The following is a 26,530-nucleotide window of genomic DNA, read 5'->3' as shown; positions in this document are numbered from 1 at the left end:
GTTGTTTCATTGTTATTCATATCTCAAGGGATTTTGAGTCACATGGTTGCGCGCACTGTATATAATTATCTGAAAAATCCCCCTGTCATTTTCTTCTGTTCCGATCCTTACAGTTTCATCTTAAATGTTGAAGGGAAAATTGTCAGAGGAATTTTTAGAGGAGCTGAAAATACGTAAGTACTCGGTGGTTGGAACTCGTACCTTGAAGTTCTATAACAAATTAGCTACTTCATCGTCTTAGGAACTTAAAAATTTTCTCTCCTATTTACCCATCGTCATTTTTGTTTTGCTTCCCTCGTTTGCAAAAATGCAAACAGAGCAAAGGTAAAATGGAAAAAAATCCTGGCAGAAGGCTACGATTCTCTAAAAATATCTCATTTTATTGTATTATCAGGTAAAAAATCAGTTAAAAAAAGGATATTGTTAATATTGTATTATCAGCTTGAAAGGTTATTGTATTATCATCTAAAAAATAGTTTTCGCATTTTATTGTATTATCAGCTGAAAAGGATATTGTATTATATTGTATTATCAGCTTAAAAGATTATCGCAATATATTGTATTACCAGCTAAAAAGGTTATTGTATTTATATTGTATTATCAGCTAAAATAAGGATATTATATTGTTACATTGCTAAAAAGAGAAACATGGTATATAACACTAAGTAAATCAGTACAGTTTTGATTGGGTTACATTTGACTTGGATATCCAACCTCGACTTGAAACCATTGTTTTGTAGTGATCCAAGTGAATTCTGCAAAGGTCTATTCCAATCGAGGCTCTTAGTTAGATGTCGATTTCTAAGGATGGATTGTCCACTTCGATGGTGCCATGGTACTGTTCTTTTCGTATTGGAGAGCCTGAGGTCTGCGCATGCGCCTCAGGAAGAGCCGAGTCACCGTCTGGATTCTTCAATTGAAGTATGCCTTTGAAATCCTCATCTTGTTGTTCTACGTCTAACATTAATCCATAAACTGGATTTTCCATCCCTTGATGGTCGGTGATTGATTTCTCGAAATCTTCTCGGGGATAAGAAATTGCGAACGAATCATTTTTCACTTCATCCCCCTTGCATTGCGCTTCAGCGCCTCCTTGCTGTTTTCCCATCTCTGCCTCATAGACTGGGTTTTCCGCTGAGAAGATATCTTTGGATCGACTGGGACTTTCTCCAAGGTCGGAGAGCTGCATTTCTGATACTTGTTCGTCAACATGCTCAAGGTAATCTTTATTTTCGTGATATTTTCTATAATAATTGATAATGGATAATGGATAATGGATAATGGATAATGGATAATGGATAATGGATAATGGATAATGGATAATGGATAATGGATAATGGATAATGGATAATGGATAATGGATAATGGATAATGGATAATGGATAATGGATAATGGATAATGGATAATGGATAATGAATAATTAATTGTGCAAAATGAAACTGAATTGAAATGAATTGAATTAATATTACTATTTTTGACCAGCCTGCTGAGAGGAGGTTACGTCATTGAGTGATCACGCTGTGTATTTTATTTTATTCTGCAAGCATTTTCTATCTTTGGCTCAAAGAGCTGAACAATTTTTTAAAAAATCATCCTTTTGTGGAGCTAGATGTGGTGTGAGCAGAGTGGAAAGAGGTCCTTAAACTATTTTTTTTTAAACGAAGCGAAAACTAAGAGAAGATAACATGTAGCATTGTTAGCATTAGCATTTCGCTTCCATTAACCAAATATATCAAGCTTCATCGCCTTACTTTTAACGATTTTAGGGATACGAGTTTGATAAAATGAAATACAAACAGCCCTGTCAATACAAAAGTATGGTGTACAATGCGAAAAGCCTATTACAGTGCAACTACTATAATCAGGGCCACTTTAAACAATACATTCCGACTTTGAGTAGTGGAGCCAATCAGAAAGCAGAAGAAAACAATAGCCTTTCAACACATCTTTTTATTCCCACGAGAAAACGAGGATCGCTATCTAGCTGTTTACACGGAACACCAGGGTCAAATTACAATTCTTGTGCAGTGCGGGTTTCTGATTGGCTCCACTACCAGTAGGTTACAGTAGTTGTACTGTAACACGCGAAATCTCAATTAGATCTGTAAATTAGCCATGCAGCTTGATTAGATGTTAAAGTGCAAATGAACCCTTCGACAATACTTTCAGTACTGATTCTACACGAAGTGAATAGTTGAATGGTAAAATATTTCTTGATTTGAGTGATGCGTCTCTAAGTTATAAAGGTTTATACTTCCAATATGCTAATAAGTGTGACGTCTATTAAGGCTTAATTAAATATACAAAATTGAACTGGTTCATAGAAACAGTATTTAAAAAGCATCATTATTTTACTCATGTTTTACATGAAAGCAATTTTGAATTTGTATTTTCAAAATGGCCAGCATTTAGTATTACTAGTTACAACAAAAACACTCAAATACCTTACCTGACGTCACACTCATTAGCATATTGGAAGTATAAACCTTCATAACTTAGAGACGCATCACTCAAATCAAGAAATATTTTACCATTCAACTATTTACTTTATGCAGAACCAGTACTGAAAGTATTGTCGAAGGGTTCATTTGCACTTTAATTGTTTTATGGTCTCGATATGATTTGCAGGTGTTGAAATTTAGCACTACGGATTTAAAGCCATGTAAATAAAAGCGGCATTTGCGGCGGGACCGTACCTGTAGATAAGTAGGCCAATGACCACGGCAATAATGACTAAAATCACCGTAGAAATAGTTCCACCAATAATAGCAGACTTGTTATAGGAACTAGACTGTCCTTTCTTTGGTAACCCTGGTGGTACTGTAGTATTAGAAAGGTCTTTTCCCGAGTACATGGACACAGAGAGTATTGTCTTGTTGATGGCTTTGCCGATACGAGCGAGTGATCCATTGATGATATCAACAAGAATATCTCCATTGACTGAGTTAACTTCAACGGCGACATCTGGTGGGAACGTAACGTAGAAAGCTACGGCAGCAATGACGTGATCAAGGATGGACGAGGAAGACAACTGCATTGGGTAATCTGGCAGAAGATGAACTTCTTGTGTTGTGAAGATGAGGCGGATGCCATTGGAGCGCCTTGAATAGTTTTCAGTGAAAGAGAAAACTCTCGTATAAAGTACCAAACTTTCATTGATATCATCATGCAAAATTGCCATTACCACTAGTATGGTCATCATACTTATAACCGGCACCACCGTTACCACCGTCCTCATCATTCTTATAATAGAGCCACCCCCAACACCACCACCACCGCTATAAACACCACATGAACGCAATTACCACCACTATCATCACCATCCATCATTCTTTTATGATATAACCAGCACCATTATCATCAAACTTAACGCTACCACCATTGTCATCCTCGCCAGCGTACCCACTAGCATTATCACCATCTTTGTAACTGAATCAAGATCACATCATTATGGAAATTGAAAATTACCTTCGCCTGCTAAGAACCAAGGATGAACATCTCTGACCATCCTTGGATGAACAGTATTCTGTCACCACACCTGCGATAGCATTCCTGAACCTGAAGTCAATGAACTGGTCCCACTGCAATGAATCAGTAGGGAAATACTCTTTAAGATGGACCAAATCCACTTGGGCGTAATGTTTTGCTCATTTCAGACCACGTGTCATTCCCTTGAGAATAAGATTCTTTGTTTGAGTTGTATACATATTCAAGTGTCTTCTCACGCGCGACCGACAAACAAAAAAAAAAATGATGCTGTAGGGAATAACACGTGGTCTGAAATGGGAAAACAGTTGATTAGATCTATCTCCTGAGAATAAGATTCTTTGTTTGAGTTGTATCTATATTCATGTAACTGTCTTCTCATGCGCAACCGTTAAATAAAGAAATTGTACTCTAGGGATGTTAATGATAATGTTTTCTCATTTCAGACCACGTGTCATTCTCTTGAGAATACGATTCTTTGTTTGACTTGTATCCATTTTCATGTCTTCTCGTGACCAATCGCTGAACAAAGAAGTGATACTCTAGGGGATGACTCGTGGGCTGAAATGGGGAAACATTACCCTCAAGCCTAAAGAGTCTATTTTAGAAAATAAAAAATAAAAAATGAATAAATAAATAAATGAATAACTAAAATAAATGGGATTTAACAGTGGCATTTCTACAGAGTAGCTATTCATCCACTGTAATTCCAATTGGAATTTAGGAGTTGATTTTTGCGGAGGGAGGAAAGCCGGAGAGAACCCGGAAAACCCTCGAAACACAGGAGAGAACCAACAAACAACTCTACTCACATACGACACCGCGCTCAGCGGGACTCGAACCCGATTCGCATTGGTGAAAGGAGAGCGCTCTCACCGCTACTCCACCCGTGCTTCCCAAATTGGTTATGCATAAATTTGATGAACGAATCATGACTGATAGTTATCACTGATACATGCCTCTGAGATATTAAGTCCTCCAATAGAAACATTGACAGAATTTCTAAGGTCACGTGGCAATGGAGCTGAAGGTGTAGATCCTTTACAAAACAAAAGAAACAGATTCAATGCTTGTCGATATGTAGCTAGCGCTTACATTATTTTTGCGATACATTATTTTTGTTTTTCTCGCAATTTTATTTAAAAAATCCCATTAATTTTCGGAAATATCAGAAAGGTACTACAGAAATATCGTATTGTGCACTACAGCTTCGACTTTCCAAATTTCAAGCTAATTGAAATCTCTTCTATACTTACCATTCCTGGAAGTTCTAACGACAACTGTTTGACTTGCCCGAAGAGTTTCATTCCTATAAGACACTTTTGGGATACTTGTGATTATTGCCAGTACTTGTATGATATAATCAGTGTTGGTCGTCAAGTTTCGTATCTCGATTCTTGTCTTGTTGTCATTTGTAGTCCATGATGTTATGTTACTGGGATCATCTTGTGCGGAACAGAGAACAATGTACTTTGTACCATTCGACGCACTTTCGTCATGTGGTTGATATTTATTCCAATTCACTGTAATGGCGTCGGAGTTCGAACTCGTAGCTATGATATTCCAGGTATCATCAATCAAAGCTGCAAAGATTTCATTAAAAATAATCATGAAAAGCAAAGCAAAGCAAAGCAAAGCAAAGCAAAGCAAAGCAAAGCAAAGCAAAGCAAAGCAAAGCAAAGCAAAGCAAAGCAAAGCAAAGCAAAGCAAAGCAAAGCAAAGCAAAGCAAAGCAAAGCAAAGCAAAGCAAAGCAAAGCAAAGCAATGCGATTAAGACCCCGGCCACACGTATACATTTTTATTCGTTAACGCATACTTTTGTAAACGATTCCTGTCCGTCTACAGGTCCACACAAATGAAAACGTGTATGTGTGAATAGGGTCTAAACCAAACTTTAACGAGAAAACAAAAGAGCAAAAACGAAGAAAAGAAGCGTAAAAGCGAAAAAGTAAGTAGAGGACAAAAAAAAGGGCGCTCATGTTATCTGTATTTTTCTTACACTCATCAACATTCTTGTTAAAAATATAATATCTCGCATTCAGCTCCGTTTTCTTCAACCAGAATGAACGCCAATGTGATTTATATTGGACTTTAGCTGATCCGTATGATACAAAACTGAACCATCGTCTGCTGCCACAAAAACGTTTGACCAAATCATCTCTGCCATTGATTAGCGTAATGGAGGAATAACTATAGATTTAACGATAGTATAACTTTTAGTAATGTAGTGGGTTTTTTTTAAAAAAGCGACACTACTTCTGAGTATAGTCAGAGAATGAAGGCGCCTGGTTAGGGTTCAATAGCTCTGGCATTTCAAAAGTTTCCTTGTCGTGAGAATAACAGTGCACATCAATAGTGTCCGCATACTACTTTGATAATGTAATGACAACATTTATCGTCAATTAGAGGACAGACACATAAAAAATTGATGTCAATTTGTCTTTTACGATAACAAAAACGATAAAAACTTCTCATTTTCACTGATCAAAACAACTAACGGAAAGAGCGCGCGCTCGTTGACGTTAGCTTTATCTGTCTGTCCTCTTACTGATGATAAAAAATAACCAATGAGCACGCAAGAAAGTTTGTAAGTTATTGTAAAAATAGCGATTCCAGCGAGTGACGCTAGTTTCTCGGCATCATGTGAGCAGCGAAGTTGTTAGGTCTTTTGTTTGATTCGAGTTTTGGGTTTTCCAGTTTTTCTCCCTCCACAAAACCCAACAGGCTCAATTTCTTTATTTTCATGTAAGTCAATATTTATACAGGAACACCAAGTTTAGCAAGGCTAGTTTAAATGGAATCCTGATATAACGTAAACTGTAAATTTATATAAACATAAATATAATTCCAATTCGATCTGTATGTTAACTACTTAGCTGTGTCTTGACTTATAACTAAGTCAGCCCGGAGGATTTTCTGGGTTCCAATAAAGGTTTGGTTTTCGTTTGGTAACTTTGGCTATTACACTAAGTGATGCTGCAGTTGTTATAGAAAAGATTGACTGCATAATACGTACCTACACAATGCCGATGTAGGCATGTCTATCTGATCGAATACCACCAGTATTAACGCAGTTTTTGATAGTGGTTTAAATACCCATAGACAATCAACATCCCACCAGCGTGGAAATCTGCTAGTTGAATATGTTATTGTCCCTTCTAGTTCATTGGCTATCGTCTTGCCACATTCTAGAATGAGAATGGAAAGAAAGGAATAAGAAAATTAACACATTTAAAAGCAAGTTTGTCATAGGATGAAAAAGTCATTTTGTTTCGGCCAATCACAGCTTGTTCAGCTGTTTTGCCACCGGCCCTCATTCCCAGGCTACTGTAACCCAATTTTTGCGTACTTTTCTGTTCTCTTTTGACTGAGATATAATAAACGTGTGTACGAGAAGCTGAAATATGAAAATAAAAACAAGTTTTTTACTGCGCGCATGCCATCTTTGCTTCGTTCTTTCAAGCTCCAAAAATGCTCGGTCATTTTGGTCATAATTTGCGCCCCGCGTTCACCGCTTAGCTGGAGATCTTGAATGTCCGAACTTTGCCTTATGCTGCAATTTTTTATTCATTCAGGCCACAGAACTAAAAGAACTCACCTAGGTTTTGCGCAATATAGCATAGTAAAATATCAATACCAACGGTACAGTAAAGAAAATCCGTATTGAAGGATCGAAACGTGTGTAAGATTAGTAAGACAAAACGAATGCCTTCAACTATTAGTATAGGAAATCGCACGATCTCGAGTACAATTTAAAATTTTATTCATATGTTTTTAAAGTGCAAAATGATAGAAAATAATTGTTTTGACATTGTTTTGGCCGTGTTGCCATAGCGACTTAATTCGGTACTCCTACGGAGTACAATTAACGCTATAATTGTACTCCCCTCGACCAATCAGAGTCGAGTAATTTTGTTGAGTGTACTATAATATCTTTAATAAGAACGCTTTTGTCACCTACTTGTAGTGAAGTATGCAAACGATGATCGACCCGATCCCTTGGCAGTGAACCCAGACACTTGCAGGTAATATTTCATTGCAGGAAGGAGATTTTCTATCGCTACTCGGGTGTCGTTGGTGGTAATTGTTTTGATGGTACCACGCGCATAATCCTGGTAAAGCACTTTGTATCCAAGAAGAACGCCGTGTGCGTGGTGTGGCAATAATGGATCCCATTTGACGAGAACTTCACGAAGACCTTCAAGTGTTACTGTTAAATTTCTAGGCGGGTAAACTGGAACTACAGCAAAATATGTTAAAACGTATATTAAGAAGCTATCACGAAAAGCAACTGTACTTATCTACAGAATGGTGTGACCAGTACGTGAGAGAGTTCCACTTACACAAGTCGCGTCAAGGCGACATAATGAAATAAGGGATTAGTGTCACAGAGAACTCCCCACACTCGGGCGAGTTACCTATTCGCCTTTAGCGCGCATGTAAAGCAATAGGAGATATTAGAGATACTCTCTATTGCCTTCAAACACTTGCTGCATTTGGGTCGGTTTCTATACATTTATCGACTTGACCCAAATGCCTCGACTGATTTGAAACAATAGTTTGAAGGCAATAGAGAACTCTAATATCTGTTATCCAACTTACCTCCTTCACTGGTTTTCACATTCACCGTTTCGGCACTTCTGTAAACCATCATCTGACTCCTGTCACTAACTTTAACAAGAGACACAAACACCTGTACTTGGTAATACGTGTGCCCTATGAGCTGGTTACATGAAGCAGACGTTGAGGTGTTAGTGGCAACAGCATAAGACACATTCAACTTGATATGCTGATGTTCTGTTGTATTACACGACATCAAATACCCTACAACTAGGAACCCTTGAGCAGAGAATGGCGACCAAGAGGCTGTAATGGAATAGGGATTCTTGCTCTTTGCTGTCATGTTCCAGTTACTGGCAAGTGGAACTACGAATGAGAAAGGTGTGAAAATGAAATGTGAAAATTGCTTTGTCAGTAACAGTACAGGGACTACTATAGTTGAGTAACGTGCATTAGAGAATTTTGATATGATGATAACAAAGCTGAAAAAAATCAAACGTCTCTTAAAGCTACTTGCAGAAAATCAACCACAAAATCAACCGCATTATGTTTCAGTGTGTTTTCTATCACCGGTTTGGAATTCTCTTACCTTTTGTCAAGTCCTTGTTGACCACAATATAAAACATACGAAACCCTCTCGAACGTATGGCACTTGTGTACGACGAAAAGTAGGAAACTTGTAAAGGGATTTCCTTGGAAAGAAAACTGATCGCAGGGTGCCTTTGGTTTTGGATGAACAAAAGCTGCTGTCCTTTGGTATCCCTTACTGTGATGTTACTTACCCTATCAATTACATTTCCAAAAAAAAAGGTTAGATTAGAAACACATACTAACAGCAATGTTTATTATATCATTTAAGAAAGCCTGGTAAAGGTAATTCTCAGTAATCCAGTTTCGAATTCTTCGTGGGTTACGCTGGGTTACATCAGGAAATTGTTCCATAAGTAGTACCTTGTCGTAACGTATTTTTCCTTCTATTGTTCGCAATGGAATATGGGAAGGCGATTAATGCGCGCGAAGTCTTTTGGAAAGGAAGGAGAAAAAGTGGCTCGCTTTTGTTTTCCTTCCTGCCTTCCCTTAATACACTGCGAACTCAAGTATGGAAATGCAAAAGGCACAAGTCTGGCTCCGTGTAATTTAAAAGTGTGTTTGAGCCCATTTAGTATTGAGAATATTTTGACACAAAAATGAAGCTAATTCTGAGTACTGAAATAAGTCTGTGATCAAAGAACACAGCGAATTTTCAAGAATTCGAAAAGGTCGATCTATTTACTAAAGGCTTTCAATAAATACCCTCCAGTCAAGCGGAACAAATTGATGTCTTCAAAGAACATGGCAAGTTGAGCTTCACGAACAAAAGGCCTGAAGGTCCACTTGAAGTGAGCCTGTTGCATGTATTTCGGGTACCCAGGACTTGTGATCACTCCTGACAGATCGGTGACAATGAGTTTTTTCACTGGAAATACAAAAGTTGCATCGTTTAGAAATGATTGTTAATTTGTAATGGAAATTTGAGAATATATATACTTCTTTATAGATGAGGCGGTAAGCCGTGAGGGATGGGCTCGGAAATCGTATAAGAACATGCGTAATAGGTTAATTACGAGCCACGTTATGGCAGCCAAGAAAGGAGGCAGCAAGACTATTGTCTTGCCTCCTATCATGACTGCCATCCTGTGATGGTGCAAAGCCTCTATAATGAGAACATAGGTAGTGCTGCAAAACCCATGTGGAAATTGAAGGATATATGACAAAAAATAAATTACTTTACACGAGCAATAGTCCCGCTCACAGTCCCCGTACCATCTTGAGAGGTAACCGTGCCTTTGCATCGAAGTGAGACGAGCGGCGAGCTTGCAATGAAAGAGATCTTTTTTCAGCGCCTTGAACAATTATTCACATGTCCGTATCATTGCAAGTTGTGCCAGTTGCATCCCAAGAGTAGTGAAGCAACAACGCATCATCGAGGCTGCTGATAAGTTAGGCATACCATACCTTGTGGATATCCACATACTACGCTTGCTTGGAAGTATGACGATTGACAATGCCTTGGTGTGTTCCCCCATCCTGCATGTGGACAATCTGAAAGACTACTTTCATTTCCATTACACTGTAGTCTTGTCAACCACGACTTTAGATGCTTGATGCCAAACAAGAATCTATTCCTTAAAACATAGGTTGCTGGTGGCAAACCCATTGAGCGACAAGCAACATTGGCATCTTTTATGTCCCAGTCTGATGTACAGATGGCACCCCATGTTCCATTATAGAACACTTCTACAGTTCCCTCGTTTGGTAGCTTTCCTTCATCAAGTCGCCAAGGCGCTGTGATTGGATAGAAGAAAATAATTAATAATTAATAGCCATTATGAATTATTAGCATAATTATTAGCATATTAGCCAAAATGTCATGACTACACCCTGACAAGCCTGGCGATCTTAAGTTGAAAGTTGTGAGAGGTCATCTCACCACCATATTACAACAAGCCGTTTGACGCATGCGCAGTAAACTAGGAGAAACATTTACCATACCTTGCGCTTTGGTTTTCACCACGACTTCTCGACTTGCTCTAATACTTTCATTTGCCTTGTTAGAGTTGAAAGAGTGACTAAGAAAGGCTAGCACTTGGACGATATAGTAGGAATCTGGCATCATGTTTTCCACCGTAACTGAAGTACCTTTAGCATCTGTTATAACCGATGATATGTTCTTGGGATCCATTTTGGATGTGCAAAGAGCAATGTACTGAGCAACATTCAATTTTGGATCACTTGCTACGAATCTAGGCCACTGGATAGTAATGGTGGTAGAATGGTTGCTCTGAACTCGGGTGTTCCATGTTTGGTCAACAAGAGCTAAAGATGACAAAAGAAATATAGGAGTAATACTATTGATTATCTGCAGGTACGATAGCTTTATTATAATTAGCTTAGAATGGTTTAAGCTGACAACGACTTCGTATCTGGAAATGTAGATTGACGGCACTTAACCACTTAACCAATGTCAGTCAACTTTTAATTGTCAAATAGACACAAAAGAAAGCAATGGAATTAGTTTGTTTCTATCTTTTTATTTTCATTTTAGGACACAAAAACGTGTATACATGGCGGAACAACCCAATTTGGAATGCAGCTCAATCTGGGGGTCAAAACAATAGGTTCCAATTCTCAGGAGATTAGAATTCTTTTGTTTTGTCCCAAGATCGAGCTGCTTAGACTGACGTAACATGCAAGGGGTCTATAGGACATGCACGAAGTCCTCTACTAGGTTAACCATCCACCAATAATTTAGGCCTACCAATGTAGTCTAATGTCTATTTCACGCGGGTGTTGTTTATAACAACTTTATTTGCAAAACAAAGTGATAAAAGACAAAAGAAAAAGAAAAAAAAAAAAGAAAGGGAAAAAGAAAAAAAAAAAGAAAAAAAAAAAGAAAAAAACGCAAAAAGGTTGTTCCGCATGGAGGAACTAAATTTCCACCGTGTAAGATATTAACTTCAACTCACATTTATCAATGCCTTGGCTTAGAACATAGTATCTCCCTCTGATCACTGCTTTTTTCCACCAAAATCGGCGCCGGTAGATAGACGAATACTGCACTTTAGCTGAGCCATATGACACAAAGCTGAACAAAGAATTGCTGCTGCAAAACTTGTTGACCAAATGTCCTCGGCCGTTGATGAAGGAAATGGAGTAATCCCTATAAGAAAATGTTTACATTTTTCCAACGGTTTCAATTACTTCAAATTAATTGGCGTCTCGGACGCATGCCCAAAAAGTGGGTGCATCAATAATGAAAGTCTTTAATCATCAAAGGAACCTGTGCACATTACAGAGAAAAAAATCTTATTCATTTTATAGCAGCCTCACCCGCACGCGTACTCATGAACCGAGAGACAAACTGATCAATACTTCTCGCCACGCTTACCTGCAAGATTGAGATGAAGGTATTTTTAACTTATCAAATATCATCAGAATTAGTGCAGTCCTTGATGGTGGTTTAAATGCCCACGTGCAGTCAACGTTCCACCTTCGTGTAATTCCCGCATCAGGATTTGATATCTTACCATACGACTGAAGTTCAATATCCTCGCCACATCCTTAAATTTTTCACAAAAAATGCATGTCATAATTGTTCGTAGAAGAAGGAAAAATATATTGAGATTCAGGTACAATGCTTTACGCAATGAGCAGAGTATTATTTACAGCAAAACGGCTTTGCCCCGTAATGCGCATGAGCAGACTATTAGATCTAGCACAGCGGCTTTGCAACGTTACTGCGCACGAGCAGAGAATTCCTTATAGCAAAACGGCTTTACACCGTAATGCGCATGAGCAAACTATCATATACAGCACAGCGGCTTTGTAACGCTATTGCGCATGAGCAGACTATTATTTACAGCAAAACGGCTTTACGCCGTAATGTGCATGAGCATATTATTTTTTGTAGGCAATTATTTGCAGTTATCTCGGCCAATCAAAACGGCGGAAAAATGATTTGAATTAAAATCCTATTTGATTCATATCTAAAAAAATTTGAATAGAGGCTTTGCATCATCACATGATGGCAGCCATGACAGTAGGCATAACAATAGAGTCGTTCTCCCCTGGGATACTGAATTCTTTGTCGTTCAAATAAGGTTAGACCAGATTCAGTTGTTGCTGCATCCTGTAAGGCCTCTATAGACCAGTTGCAGCACGTCGGAATGCAGCTCAGTTTGGAGGACATAACAATTGCTCTCGGGACTCAGTGCAAGGGATCTATAGCTAAGCTAGACTGGCTGCGTCACTCACTTGTAACGAAGTGTACATATGACGATCGACCCGATCCCTTGGCGGTAAACCCAGAGACCTGCAGATAATATCTCATGGCAGGAAGGAGATTCTCGATCGTTATTTGGGTGTTGTTGGTGATAAGAACTGTTCTGAATTTTACATAATAGTCCTGGTAAAACACTCTGTATCCAAGAAGAACGCCGTGAGCGTGATGTGGTAATATTGGATTCCACTGGATGAGAACGTCACGAACACCCACAAGAGTGGCTGTTAAGTTCGAAGGCGATGTAACTGGCACTAAAACAAAAATATTGTGTTGTTTAAAAACATAGAACTGAAATCCTTGTTGAGATGATAACATTATAAGAGACTTGATTGATGCGAGATAAAGAATAAATGATGCAACAACCCACATCGTGTTTGCAATTGGACATCCCCTATTTATTTTATTCTACCAAGATGTCGTTTTGTGTCTGATTGTTACTGTTGGACCAACACATATTCTTTAACATAACAAATACTTACCTCCTTCTTTGGTTTTCACATTCACTGTTTCGGAACTTCTGTAAACCATCATCTGACTCTTGTCACTAACTTTAACAAGAGACACAAACACCTGTACTTGGTAATACGTGTGCCCTATGAGCTGGTTACATGAAGCAGACGTTGAGTTATTAGTGGCAACAGCATAAGACACATTCAACTTGATATAGTGATGTTCTGTTGTATTACACGACATCAAGTACCCTAGAACAAGGTACCCTTGAGCAGTGAATGGCGACCAAGTGGCTGTAATGGAATAGGGACTCTTGGTTCTAGCTTTGATCTTCCAGTTACTGGCGAGTGGAACTAGAAATGGATGGTAAATACAAAAATCGAATGTAGAAAGGAAGAATGAGGCGGTTATTAAAAATCAATTGCAGATGTGAAACTGTGTGGATGGAAAATTAAGGGCACGATTTCACCATGTTCACTTTGCAAAGTTAGGCTAGCACGTTTTGCATAATGCTTCCTTGGCAATCTTTTCGAAAGTCAAAAAGTCCCTTCCACGGTTCCCTGCGCCATCTTGAAAGTTAGCATCGAAGCTAGACGAACAGTGAACTTGCAATGTTAACACCTTAGACAAATCAGATTCACTATCAGATGTCTCTATCATTGCAAGCTCGCCGTTCGTATCGCTTCGATGCAAAGGCACGACTACCTTTCAAGATGGCGCAGAGAACTGTAAAGGGGATTATTCGACGTGTTTTTGTCATTCATTATTACTAAACTATGCGGGGAAACAAAATTGGACATGAAAGAGGATATAAGGCGTATCATTGAAAAGACAAGTAACTTAAATTTTATTTCCTACCTTGACTTGATGATTCGTTAAGCACAAAATACCACATTTTAAAACCTCTTTTACGGTTTTTACTCGTAAATGCAGAATAGTAGGTAACTCGTAAAGGATTCTTCTCGGAGAGGTAACTGAAAGAAGCCTTTCGTCTGTTTTTAACGAACAACAGCTGCTGTTTTTTGGCATCAGTAACTGTCAGGTTACTCAAGCTGTTAAATAAATGTGCAAAAATAAGAAAGGTTTGGGTGGACCTTTTTATAGATGTTACTGGAAAGGTTCCTTGGGTCCTTCAGTGTCTGTCTGTATGTCTGACTGTTCAACCGTTTTTAAGTCACTAAGCAAGCAAGCTCTCCAACTTGCCAGCCAACTTGCCAGCCTATTAAGTTCGAGTGTAGATTCGATATTTCTAAACTTCTTGATCCGTCAGTGACTACTTAAATGTGTCTTTATATATTACATTTGTCTTTCTAATCTATCAATATTCAGCATGATTTTTTTTTAAGACTTGACAAAAAAATAAATAACATGATTTTCTAGTGCTTACCCATGGTCATTGCGAATAAGATAGATATCTTCGAAATAAACAGCAATTTGTGCATTTGGTACAGAAGGATAAAACGTCCACTGGTAGTGTGCCTGTCGCATGTATCTTGGATACCCAGGGCTTGAAATCATCCCAAAAAGACTGGTTACATTCATTTTTTTTACTATTGATATAAATGGCATAATGTCAAAATAGTGAGACGAATATAAGGGTGTTCTGCCAGATATCAAGCAACATTCAATTTGAAACAAACAATACAATTGTTTTTTAAGGTGTTCTAAGAGTCTTGGCGCCTTTTTTTAAATCTAATTGAACCGTCCCTACTTTCTGGCATTTCTTAGGCACACCTCATGTTTAGTTTGATCACCATTTTGTCTAATTCAATAGCCTTGGTTTTAGGAGGGAAGTGATTCTTCACATAATGCGAAAAGGTTCTCGACTTTTTGCAAATCAAAATAAGCTAGCATGCTTGTTTAATGTTATGTAAATAACTGGATTATCGAACTCTTCTTCCCTTGATTATTCTATATATCTAAGCATGCAAAGCTAAGGATGTAACTAAAATAGACCTAATCCATCTAGGCATAACGTTCTCTTTCCAGATCGCGTTTCATTCTCTTGAGAATAAAATTCTTAGTCATAAGTTGTATCCATATTCATGTGCCTTCTAATGCGCAACCATTAAACAAAGAAATAATACTCTAGAAAATGGCACATGGCCTGAAATTTATTTATTTATTTATTTAAAGATTTACCTTAGTATACAAGGTATTAACACCCTAATCTAACCCCAAAATTAAAAATCAAAAAACTAAATCCTAGACCAACCCAAAGAAAAAACCCAATATATGCAAAACTCAAGGCGAAGCTAATAAAAAATTATAGAAAATAATATATTAGCAACTACAAAAACGCATAACAATTACTTGGCGACATTTAGGACAAACAAGCTTGAAGGTGCGAATATTGTCGCCGTCAAAAACTAATTTGAGTCTCGAGTAGTAGAAATGGGAAAATATTAGGTCCTTTCGGCTAAAAACTGAATTATTCGCCTACCTGACGGATACCCACAGACGACACCAGCAACGTACGAAAACAATTTGCACCATTTGGGTGTGTTGCCCCATCCTCGATGTGGACAGTCTGTCAGGCTGCTTTCATTCCCTGTACAGTATAATCCTGTCAACCATGACTTTTGGTTCCTACTTCCAAACTGGCCAATCGTATTCCACAATGCATAAGTCGCTGGTGGCAAACCCATTGAACGACAAGCAACTTTAGCGTCATTTATGTCCCAGTATGATGAACATACAATACCCCAGACACCATTATAGTTAACTTCAATGTTTCCTTCGTTTGGCTCGCTTCCTCCAGAGAGACGCCAGATAACTAAACGAGGAAATAAGCATTTAAATTCAAACTGACTATCGGTAAGTAATTGATTTCAAAGTATTTTCTATTAAAAACTACAACTTTTGTAGAAGAGTAGGGGTTTGTATGCTGGCTAAACCAAGCGATAGGTAGTGGTAGTAAGGTAAAATTGTTTTTGTTGTTCATTGTTGGTGGTGGTTTTTCGTGGTGGTTTTTCGTGGTGGTTTTCGTGGTGGTTTTCGTGGTGGTTGTGGTGATGGGTGATTTTCATTCACAAATCGCTTACCATTTTTCGTTTTCAGCAATCTTGGACAGGTGTGCATACTGATATTGCCAACATTCCTTTTATCAAATGCAACAACCTGTATAGAATATGTCGTGTTTGGAGCAAGGAAGTTGATCGAGGAAGACAACAAAGCTGAACTATTCAAGACTGTAACATTACTATTAATTCTGCTCTTTGCAGAACTATATACTACTAAGTAACCAAAGGTGTTGCTTTGTCTTTGGGAGATAAGGGATGGCATCTTCCATGATAAACTGATATTACCCGATCCAACGCGGATGCTGATGTTCCAGTTCTGACAAGAATCTGTAATTCAAGACACTACCGTCAATCAAGCATTGTGACTATCACCATAACAATACTGCTTTCCCGGCCCAAAATATTCCGAATGCGATGTTAACTTTCTTGTATCTTTCTATCATCTTTTGATTTTACACTCATTTTTTACCATTAGCTAGGTATCCATTAAATTACAGAAAATTTCGCAACCATCACAGCCCAAGAAAAAAAGAAAAAGAAATAAGAGTTTAGAACTGTGCAAAGATGTACCTTTATCACGCGGCTGTCATGTTGACCGGAACAATGGATTCCGCCGCGTAGTCTCGCGTTCAAGCGCTTCAGGAAGGTTACGCATGTTAAACAAAGGTTTCTATTCTCTTGGGAATGTAAACACCGTGTGGTAATATTTTATATTTTATTTATTTAAATACCACTTTTATACCTGTGTCATCTAGACCGCTGATAACAAAGTATTGCATGCGAAAGCCTTGTCTTCTTCTTCTTAATGGATTTGTCGAAACCGATCTTTCGTAGCGAAATTTTCCCAGAGGATCCATCATCCACCCTGCATTACTCGTTATTTGCGCATTCATGGTATGAAAGACTGTGTTGTTTTTTGAGTCTAAAACTGTCATTTCGCTTTTCCCCCTAAAAGGCGAGAAAGATCATGATAATTATATGATAAGATATTTAAGATAATGATGATGAAGATTGTAGATGCTGATGATAGCCAAGAAGACTCTCTTAAAAAGTGCTTTCCAGAGAGCAAGGGTGGATCCAGTTGTGGGTGAATAGACCTCTTCGGCCTGGGGCAATGTTTTCCCATTTCAGACCACGTGTCATTCCCTTGTGAATAAGATTTTTTGTTTGAGCTGTATCCATATTCATGTGTCTTCTCATTCGCAACCGAGCGCAAACCTTAAACAAAGAAATGATACTCTAGGGAATAACACGTGGTTTGAAATGGGAAAACATTATATCAGAGCAGAAGAGGTGTATCTGATGACTAGTCATCCCCTTTGGACTTAAGAAGTAATAGGAACAAAGTTAAGGTAAGCTATGTGACGCATTTCCAGGCAACTACAGACAGCAACAGTAACCCCCCTTGAAATCGTTCTGGATATTCTGGCAAAAAATCATACTTATTTTCGTTTGTACGAATAATCAAAAGTCAAGAATCATAGTGGGAAATGTCTCATGAACTGCATTACCTTATAAGATTTCCCCTCCTTAGATCGATTTCTTGAAAATAGAGAACAACTCGAGCATTTGGTAGCTGCGGTCTGAAGGTCCATTCAAGGTTAGCTCGATGCATGGTGCCCGGGAAACCAGGACTTGTGATCACTCCAGTTAGGTTTGTGATGTTGAGCTTTACCACTATCAAGATAAAAAAAAAGGTGATAGAGATATGGCTCAGATTATTGTTAGGAAGATGACCTGGCAAAGATCAGTAATGGGTACTGAATGACAGGGCAGAAAAACGGTTTTTGGCCTTTCGCCATATGGACAGCTTTACGTGTTTAAGCTAAATTTGTTTGTAGACACGTTCTTTTGGAGCCAAATAGCAAAATATCAAATGCGACCAAAATTTATTGAATGCATATTTGAGATATATAAAGCCGTGTACTTTGGGAGAGGTGATATTTTGATCAGCAGAAAAACTGACATTTTCGTGAATACTAATAAGTAGATTTACCCTAATTCAACAAAATTTCGTCACAAGTTTCGAGCAGCAGTGACACAAATGAAACGTTTAAATAAAAAAATCGTGAAAGTAGCGGGCTTATCGTTTTTCTGCCCTGTCGTACTGAATGCATTATGCTGGTATAGAACTCTTGGCCGAACGGGCTACGTGTCAGATGGCGTACCATTTCCTGGTTATCATATTGTAAGCCGACACTCCAGTAAAAGAGAGATAGTGAGGGGGGGAGAGAGATGGGGTGAGATTGATGAATTCACTTTTATTTCAAAGAGTAAAGAGAGAAAGAGAGACACATATATCAGGAAGTTTACAGAATCGGATGATCGCGAAGGACTTACTCGAGGGAAGGCCGCATGCAACACTAGCATCTTCTCTGTGTCTACAATTATGTGATCCCAGTCCTGCATGCCGACACTGGAACAAAGACGATTCACTTCCACTGCAGCGCACATTATCCATCCAGATTGGTCCTGTTCCTTGACCAAAGGCTGCGTAATGTGGTGCAGCCACTGCTCTTGGAAGACCCAGTGAACGACAGACCACATTTGCATCGTTGAGATCCCAAAAGTCATCACAGACTGTTCCCCATCGGCCATTATGGTAAATTTCTAACCGACCTTCGCCTGGTGCCTTCCCGTCAACCAATCGAACGTTCGCTGTTAATATAAAGAAACTGCATAAGAAATTAAACTTTGAAATTAGTTAATGCACACAAAATTAAAAACCCCAAATGTTTCTATACAGGCTCATCAGCTACTCCTCAAACAGGGTGACACTATAATGCCAGGTTTAATTCGTAAAATATCTTCATCCCAAATTAATAATATCTGCATAAATCAGAAGACTTGTCCTTAATATGGACCCAATGTGTCCATACCTTTCTGTATCTCTGCTGATCTTGGGCAGCTGTAAGCTTTAGGTTTGAAGGTTACAGAGTCAAAGCCAATAACTTGTACCGAGTAAACAACCTTGGGTTTCAGATAGTCAAGGGTAATGGAGCTCGAGTTGATTACAATATTAAAATCCTTTCCGATACTTGTTGTGGAGTTATACAGAACCAAGTAAGTGTGGACGCCTGTTAATGGTGTCCAGGATACGTTGATTTGTCCAATCCCTGCTGTCACGATAACATTCCAGTTTGACTGACAGGGAACTAGAAAACATGATAATGCGTTACAGGAACATTAGGCTGCGTGACACAAATATTATAATGGACTACTTCGACGATACGGCGGCCATCTTGGATCACAAGGCATTATGGGGCGTCCAGGTGGAAATTAAAGCTTTGTTACAGTAATGACATCGATTGATATTAACAGCTAACCACGAGAAAGTACAACAAGAGTTGAATTAAGCCGGCAAATTGATCACCTTTACCATAAAAGAACGACAAACACACGAAACTCTACATATTTTTCGTCATCTTTGTTTTGCTTTGCCCCTTGGCAAGATGGCCGCCGTATCGTCGAAGAAGTCCATTGCACACTTTCGAGAGTCACGCACAAAGGTTTCAATGTGAGGCCACATACTTTTTATTGGAAATGATCTGTCACTTGTATGCACAAGGAAATCTTACACCAATGATGCACGTGATCTGATCACTTTTGTATAAATTTGTAGCCCTCAAAGTTTATTGACTTTTTTTAATGCAATAACCTTACCTTCATGTTTGGCGTCATATACAATGTATCGCAAATGAAAGCCTTGTTTTCTATTGGCTAATCCACGCTTTGTTGTGAAATGTGAGAAGTATCGTACAGTTCCAGGGGTCTCTACTATCCAGATAGAAACCTGATCTCTAATCGTATTTCCAGCTGTCATAATGGAAGAGGAGTTTGAATCGCTGACGGTAATTCTACTGCTCCTGTTGAATTAAAGTAATGTACTTTTTTAGAATTTCCATTAGAGCGATTTTTGTGGTCGTACAGCCTCATTGAAGAACTATCAAACATTCTAATTCCTTACCCGTCTTTCCTCGTTAAGTCTATCTTTTCAAAGTAGAGAGCAACACTTGCTCCTGGTAATGGAGGTTTGAATGTCCACTCGTAGTTTGCTCTCCGCATGTACTGAGGATATCCAGGGCTTGTGATCACTCCAGACAGATCTGTGATGTTTATCTTGACCACTTTTGCGTAACAGGACGAAAGTACAAGAAATTTATGTATAAATGTATGAAATGCGAGATTTTATATCATAGAAATGCAAGACATCTATGGAGAGTTTTCCAAATTTATTACTATTGCTGCTGCCCTTGCAGCTACCACAAAGCTGGCGAGATTATAATTTTGTGTCAGGCGATTGTGGCGACAAATCAAGGCATTTTATTTGTAACATCTTCTTCCGCATGTTGGAAATTACGATTAACTATAAATGCGTTCTTTCCATTAATTTAACTCATTCTAATTAATACAAAAGCTTAATGTTCAGCGCATTAGATCATATATGTAATGTATTATGCCCTATAGAAGTATTAAGTTTATTATAAAATTGTTACTATTATTATTATTATTATTATCATCATCATTATTGTTATCATCATTATCATTATTATTATTATTATTGTTATAAACATAATATATACTTATTTATTATATATATAACTAGAATTCCATACAATAAATCTCTATTATAAAAATCTCTATGATTTATATTTCACTGGTGAAAAATGCAATACGACCAATCAGCGTCGCATACAGCTTTTCACAGTGTAAAAAAATAACCAATCAAAACATAGAATTGACCAAACCAACCAGTCATAAAACGAGCAATTGTGACATTTGACTGGCTTCCTGCCAAAGCAAATTTGAGTTTTCTGTAGTTTTGTTGATGTGAACAAAATGGCGAGTCGTTTTGTGCCACTAGATGTGCCGGTAGATGAGTTTATTCAGAACCAAGAAAACAAAAACACACTAAGCAAGACGCGGAGAGACCTGGCTTTATTGACTGAATATCTCGAGACAAAAAATGTGCAGCAAAACCTGGAAGAAATCTAGCGAAGAGATTTAATACTATGAATCAAAGTCCAACTTTTCGTGAAGAAACGACAACTAAGCGCCGCCGTCGTTATTGCATCTTGGATTCGCCGGACAGCGACTAATGAAAAAACAATCAAGGTACATTTTTAAAAATTCATATTGACTATTTGTATATCCATTTTCATTCCTACCCTTTGCACCAAACGCTAATTGCTAGTATATACGACACTACAACATAATGGAGTGTGACTGTGCTGGGTGCCTGGTGGATAGCGTTATCCATTTTCCTTTTATAAACTGATGTGCGGAGTTTTTCCATTATGTATATTTGACATTGCATCTACTTAACTTATAAACTTAAAAATTATGAAAGTTTCGACAAAATTTGTCCTTTTAATTTACTCACTCAAAATAAACGTGTTTGCATGTGAATTCTAGTCATATATATAATAAAGAGAAAACATCATAGAAAGTGCTTTGTACGGGGTTATATTCACTCGTTGTTTGGGTAAAACACTCACTCGCTCAAAGAATCGCTCGTTAGTGTGTTACACAAACAACTCGTGAATATAACCCCGTACGCCGCACTTTCTATGAAGTAATCTATATTTACTTACAAGGTAGCAGTCCGCATACAACACTAGCATCTTCTCCGTGATTACAATTATGTGATCCCAGTCCTGCATGCCGACACTGGAACAAAGATGATTCACTTCCACTGCAGCGCACATCATCCATCCAGATTGGCCCTGTTCCTTGACCAAAGGCTGCGTAACGTGGTGCAGCCACTGCTCTTGGAAGACCCAGAGAACGACAGACCACATTAGCATCGTTGAGATCCCATCTGTCATCACAGACTGTTCCCCATTGACCATTGTGGTAGAGTTCCACTCTACCTTCAGCGGGCGCTTCCCCACTGGCTAATCTTATTTTCTCTGTAGATATAAAAATAATTACACATTGACAAGCAATTTCGTTATTCTCGAACACCACACCAAAGTTTATTCTTGATCAATTATAATTATTATTATCATTGTCATCATCAATATCATCATCATCATCATTTTTATTATTATCGCTTGACAGAGCCTGGGTCTAGCTGCGCGATAGGATGCGCACTAACAATATCTATAACTAGCCTTACAGGTTGGTGTCATTATATTATTACTCACCCATTTTAAGCTTCGTTTTTGCATAGACTGAGACACTTCGATATATATTTGTTTGCCCATCAGCAAGACGTTTCACGTAAACAAAAACCTGCACCTTGTAACGCGTGTTTTTCACAAGGTGATTACAGTAAGCACTTGTGGTTTTGTTGTTAACGAATTGAAGTGATTCGTTGATTAACCGTGTTTCTGTTGAATTACAGGAAACTACATATCCTATAATCAGGGACTCATTGAGCAAAGACCACGTGACTTTGATGTCGTCAGTGCTGACGCCTGTTGCCATAATGTTCCAATCTGGGTTTAACGGAGCTGTAGAATGTAGCAAAAAAAGGGATTGATGGTTTAGTCTTTCGAACATGCATGCAGTTGCATTTTCATTCAGCAGGGTTCATGCTTGTGGCACAATTGTGAGCGTGACGAAACGGCAGGCACTGCCGAAGTGCAACGCACTGTGATGATCATGTGGCACTTTGTCATTTTGCTTAATAAATATGTGTTATATTTCTTACCACGGATAATATTTTTGTTGACTTCAAAGAACGTCATATGAAACCCCCTTGAATCTTTACTCGTAAATGAAGAAAAGAACGAAACTTGTAATGAGTCTCGCTTCAAGAAGAAAGTGACATCACGAGCTATTCGGTTGTTTTGGACGAACAACAGTTGTTTTCCTCTGTCGCCTCTTACTGTTAGGCTACTAACACTGTCAAAACAAGACGAAATAAAATAAGGTTAATAAGACTTCACGGCCCTGATGACAGACGCTTAGTCCGAAATTTAGGTTTCAATAAATATGGTTGAGAAGAAATATATACTCTGACTCTACTGAGATCTACCACGAATGAAAACGAATCATGTCCCAATGGTTCCATTTCATTTGGGAGTTTCAAATTTATAGAGTAATTTGTGCTAATGAAATCATCAAAAAGAATCCCTAAATCTGATTGGTTGACCTTTAATTGGTTTTCTTTTAAGGACAACTCACTTGGACAACATCATGATTTAACATCGATATTCTTACCCGCCATGACTGCGAAATAATATGATGTCATCAAAGTAAATAGCAATTCTTGAATTTGGATCTGAGGATGTGAATGTCCAATTGTAGCGAGCCTGCGTCATGTATTGTGGATAGCCAGGACTTGTGATCACTCCTGATTTGTTTGATACGTTAATCTGTGAAACTGGATACGTATACAAAACACAGTATATATCAAATTACTTTTAGGGAGAGAAAAAATGTTCGAATTGGTTCTGTTAAAAAAAACAGGGAATATTCTCCTCTTCTTCTCTTTATTCTTTTGTTTTGTTTCTCTCTTGTTGCATGTCTTCACTGTTTCAAATAAAGGTGAATCCATCTCTCTCTCTCTCCTTTCTTTTTTCCTTCCTTCATTCCTTTCATTTTCTTTCAGTTCTTTCTTTCTTTTCTTTGTCATAGAAAGGCGAGGATTTGACTTTGCTTCACAATTTTCGTTTTCTTGGATCGGAGCCAACAAAATACTTTGTTGAAACCAAATTCAATATTACCTTGAGGATGCCCACAGACGACACTTGCAACGCCGTAGAATGTACCGCACCATTTAGGCGTGTTTCCCAATCCACGATGATGACATTCCGAGATTCTACTCTCGTTTCCTCTGCACTGTAGAGCAGTAATCCAGGCTATTCCGTTATTATTTGTAAACTGACCCCTTCGTCGCAAGGCGTATGTTGCAGGAGGTAAACCGAGTGAACGGCAGACGACGTTGGCATCGTTGAAATTCCACGATATTGCACAGATCGTTCCCCAAGTGCCACGGTATTTTACTTGAACTAATCCTTCGTTATGCATTTTTCCACCGTAAAGACGAATGTTAACTAAAAAAGAAATCATTCCTCTGAGATTCTTACGATTTCATCGTAGTGAAAAAAGGGCGAAAGTAAATCATTCTCAAGTCAAGGTAGCGACAACGTTAGGTAAGTTGCTTGAGATTGAGAAATTGCTTGAGAAATTGCAATTTTTAGAAGATCGTAAAAATGAAAGCCACTTAAGATTAGCAGAGTTTTCTCTTCGCGAGTAGAAGGAAACAGGACCAGTGCCAAACCAATGAGACCGACCAAAGGACCTGCCAACCGGCCAACCAAATCAGCTATCACAAACCCGGTTCCCTAACATCCAGCCGACCAGCCGAGCGCCCAAGCTACCAAGCAACCAGCCCGGAACACAAGCCGAACGCCGAAGCGTCAATAAAAAAAGAGACATACAACCGGCCAATACATCAAACGGAGTCAACAAGCTAATCAGACAAACCCCTGTCTGATCACCAACCTACTAACCTAACAATCAGCCAAGAATCAAGCAAAAGAAAGGCTAGTAAGAACTTTAAGTTATTAACAAGTTACTTACTTTTCGTCTTCACTTGTTTCGGACAGCTGTACACACCCGTATCAACATCCCTCGCTGAACCAAATGCAACTACTTGCACAGTGTACAGTATGTCGTGCGTAAGGTTTCCAATAAAAACACTTGTCGTAGAATTGGAAACTATTGTAAAATTATCATTTCTTGTTCTGTTATTAACTTTCCCGTATATTACCAAATAGCTGTGCTTTTCTTCACCAAGAGGAGCTGGCAAAGTGGTCCATGACACTTCGATACTTTCATAATCACCATGGACAGTAATGTTCCAGTCAGTACGACAAGATTCTAACGAGGAGAGTAAAAATATGACATTTATTTATCGAGGCACTGGAGAGGTTTTGAATGCAGCAAAAATGAATACACCTTCAAATGGTTTTCAATATTAGAACATGCACTGATTGCAATGGCAGATCTAGAATTTTGAGTCCATGCATACGCGGGGGAGCTTTACTTGCATGGCAGAACAAGAGAAAGGGCTATTAATTTTTGGGGTTTCCAGCTTTTTAGACGAAACGATTTGACACATATTTGGGAAGTTCAAGACATAAATTCTCAATACGATTTTTTTCTAGATTTTCGCCAAAACTTTTGCAGAAACTGGGGGACGGAGTTCACCTGCAGACAGCCAATGTCCTTCCTCTTCCTCTGACTGAATATGGAGTATTAACTTCATTTTTTAACTGTTTATCTGCGCCATTGCTCCCTTTGAAATTTATATACACAAAAAAGCACTTACGTAATTCTTGAAACTTGCGAGAAATAAAGTATTTTATTCGCACGCCTTTTCTTTCGAACAAACCAGGTTTTGTTGAGAAAAGCGAATAAAAACGGACTGTTACAGGAACACTTTCAATCCAGGCAAGTGAGGACATTCTGTGGTTCTCAACATGTAATATTTGTGAGCCATTGGCATTCAGCATGGTAAGCTGGCTGTCTCTAAAAATGAAATTGTCATGTATTAATTTATTTTGCTCGCCGATAAAGCTCGGTCGACATGACAATGTTGACTGTGTTTTTCAGCGTTGCTCTTTCTCGCTTTTTCCTCCGTTTGCAATAAAAAATAATTTTCAGAAAATTCAAACCCAGTGGAGTAACAAGTTAAGTTAAAGAGCAGTATAGTTTTAGTGATAATAACTTGTGAAACTGGGCTATTTATATTGTCTATATGAGGACTTGCGCATGCACTGATCGAGACCATTTTTATGAAAATAAACGTAGTGCCTTTACTAAAGAATTCACATACCCGCCTAAATTCCTCGTCAAGTCAATATTTTCAAAGTAGAGAGCAATACTTGCTCCTGGTAATGGAGGTCTGAATGTCCACTCGTAGTTTGCTCTCTGCATGTACTGAGGATATCCAGGGCTTGTGATCACTCCAGACAGATCTGTGATGTTTATCTTGAACACTATTGGGAAGAGATAGTTCAAAGCTGTTTAAATTTTTTAAAGCTAATTAATATTAGTACAAGGATGATACTTGCAATGATACTCATATAAATATTTAACATAAACCTGTGGCAACCACACCCAACACCACTGTTGTGGAACTGACGACAGAAAACGCCTTTTACAACTCAACAACTTTACTTGAGACGTTGACTTCATTACAAACATGTCAGCACGAAATTCGATTCCTTA

General features: G+C 38.4%; 1 protein-coding gene across 1 annotated transcript in view; it reads right to left on the bottom strand.

The window, feature by feature from the left end:
* Positions 1–764: 764 nt before the first annotated feature.
* The window catches only part of LOC116302107 (uncharacterized), a 45,127-nt gene continuing 19,361 nt past the window's right edge, over positions 765–26,530 (bottom strand). The window contains exons 19-53 of the mRNA XM_089040727.1: positions 26,136–26,298; positions 25,629–25,828; positions 24,878–25,177; positions 24,019–24,348; positions 23,513–23,675; positions 23,001–23,194; positions 22,492–22,800; positions 21,937–22,254; positions 20,310–20,469; positions 20,006–20,208; positions 19,222–19,497; positions 18,683–19,000; positions 17,854–18,019; positions 17,085–17,290; positions 16,364–16,669; positions 15,763–16,095; positions 14,707–14,869; positions 14,178–14,371; positions 13,349–13,672; positions 12,842–13,120; positions 11,976–12,147; positions 11,554–11,747; positions 10,580–10,903; positions 10,043–10,372; positions 9,341–9,503; positions 8,637–8,830; positions 8,090–8,413; positions 7,449–7,727; positions 6,504–6,675; positions 5,487–5,677; positions 4,744–5,070; positions 4,447–4,526; positions 3,470–3,582; positions 2,698–3,102; positions 765–1,244 (exon numbers count right to left, since the gene is read on the bottom strand). Coding sequence (XP_088896853.1) covers positions 788–1,244; positions 2,698–3,102; positions 3,470–3,582; positions 4,447–4,526; positions 4,744–5,070; positions 5,487–5,677; positions 6,504–6,675; positions 7,449–7,727; positions 8,090–8,413; positions 8,637–8,830; positions 9,341–9,503; positions 10,043–10,372; positions 10,580–10,903; positions 11,554–11,747; positions 11,976–12,147; positions 12,842–13,120; positions 13,349–13,672; positions 14,178–14,371; positions 14,707–14,869; positions 15,763–16,095; positions 16,364–16,669; positions 17,085–17,290; positions 17,854–18,019; positions 18,683–19,000; positions 19,222–19,497; positions 20,006–20,208; positions 20,310–20,469; positions 21,937–22,254; positions 22,492–22,800; positions 23,001–23,194; positions 23,513–23,675; positions 24,019–24,348; positions 24,878–25,177; positions 25,629–25,828; positions 26,136–26,298 — 8,630 coding nt within the window. The 3' untranslated portion in view covers positions 765–787. The remainder of the gene's footprint in view (positions 1,245–2,697; positions 3,103–3,469; positions 3,583–4,446; positions 4,527–4,743; positions 5,071–5,486; positions 5,678–6,503; positions 6,676–7,448; positions 7,728–8,089; positions 8,414–8,636; positions 8,831–9,340; positions 9,504–10,042; positions 10,373–10,579; positions 10,904–11,553; positions 11,748–11,975; positions 12,148–12,841; positions 13,121–13,348; positions 13,673–14,177; positions 14,372–14,706; positions 14,870–15,762; positions 16,096–16,363; positions 16,670–17,084; positions 17,291–17,853; positions 18,020–18,682; positions 19,001–19,221; positions 19,498–20,005; positions 20,209–20,309; positions 20,470–21,936; positions 22,255–22,491; positions 22,801–23,000; positions 23,195–23,512; positions 23,676–24,018; positions 24,349–24,877; positions 25,178–25,628; positions 25,829–26,135; positions 26,299–26,530) is intronic.

This window comes from Actinia tenebrosa, unplaced genomic scaffold (assembly GCF_029948245.1).
Source record: "Actinia tenebrosa isolate PJP-AT-01 unplaced genomic scaffold, QUT_ActTen_1.0 PGA_scaffold8__29_contigs__length_14323225, whole genome shotgun sequence".
Classification (NCBI taxonomy): domain Eukaryota; kingdom Metazoa; phylum Cnidaria; class Anthozoa; order Actiniaria; family Actiniidae; genus Actinia; species Actinia tenebrosa.
The sequence above is the reverse complement of the archived record's forward strand: the minus strand, read 5'-3'. Positions and strand labels throughout refer to the sequence as shown.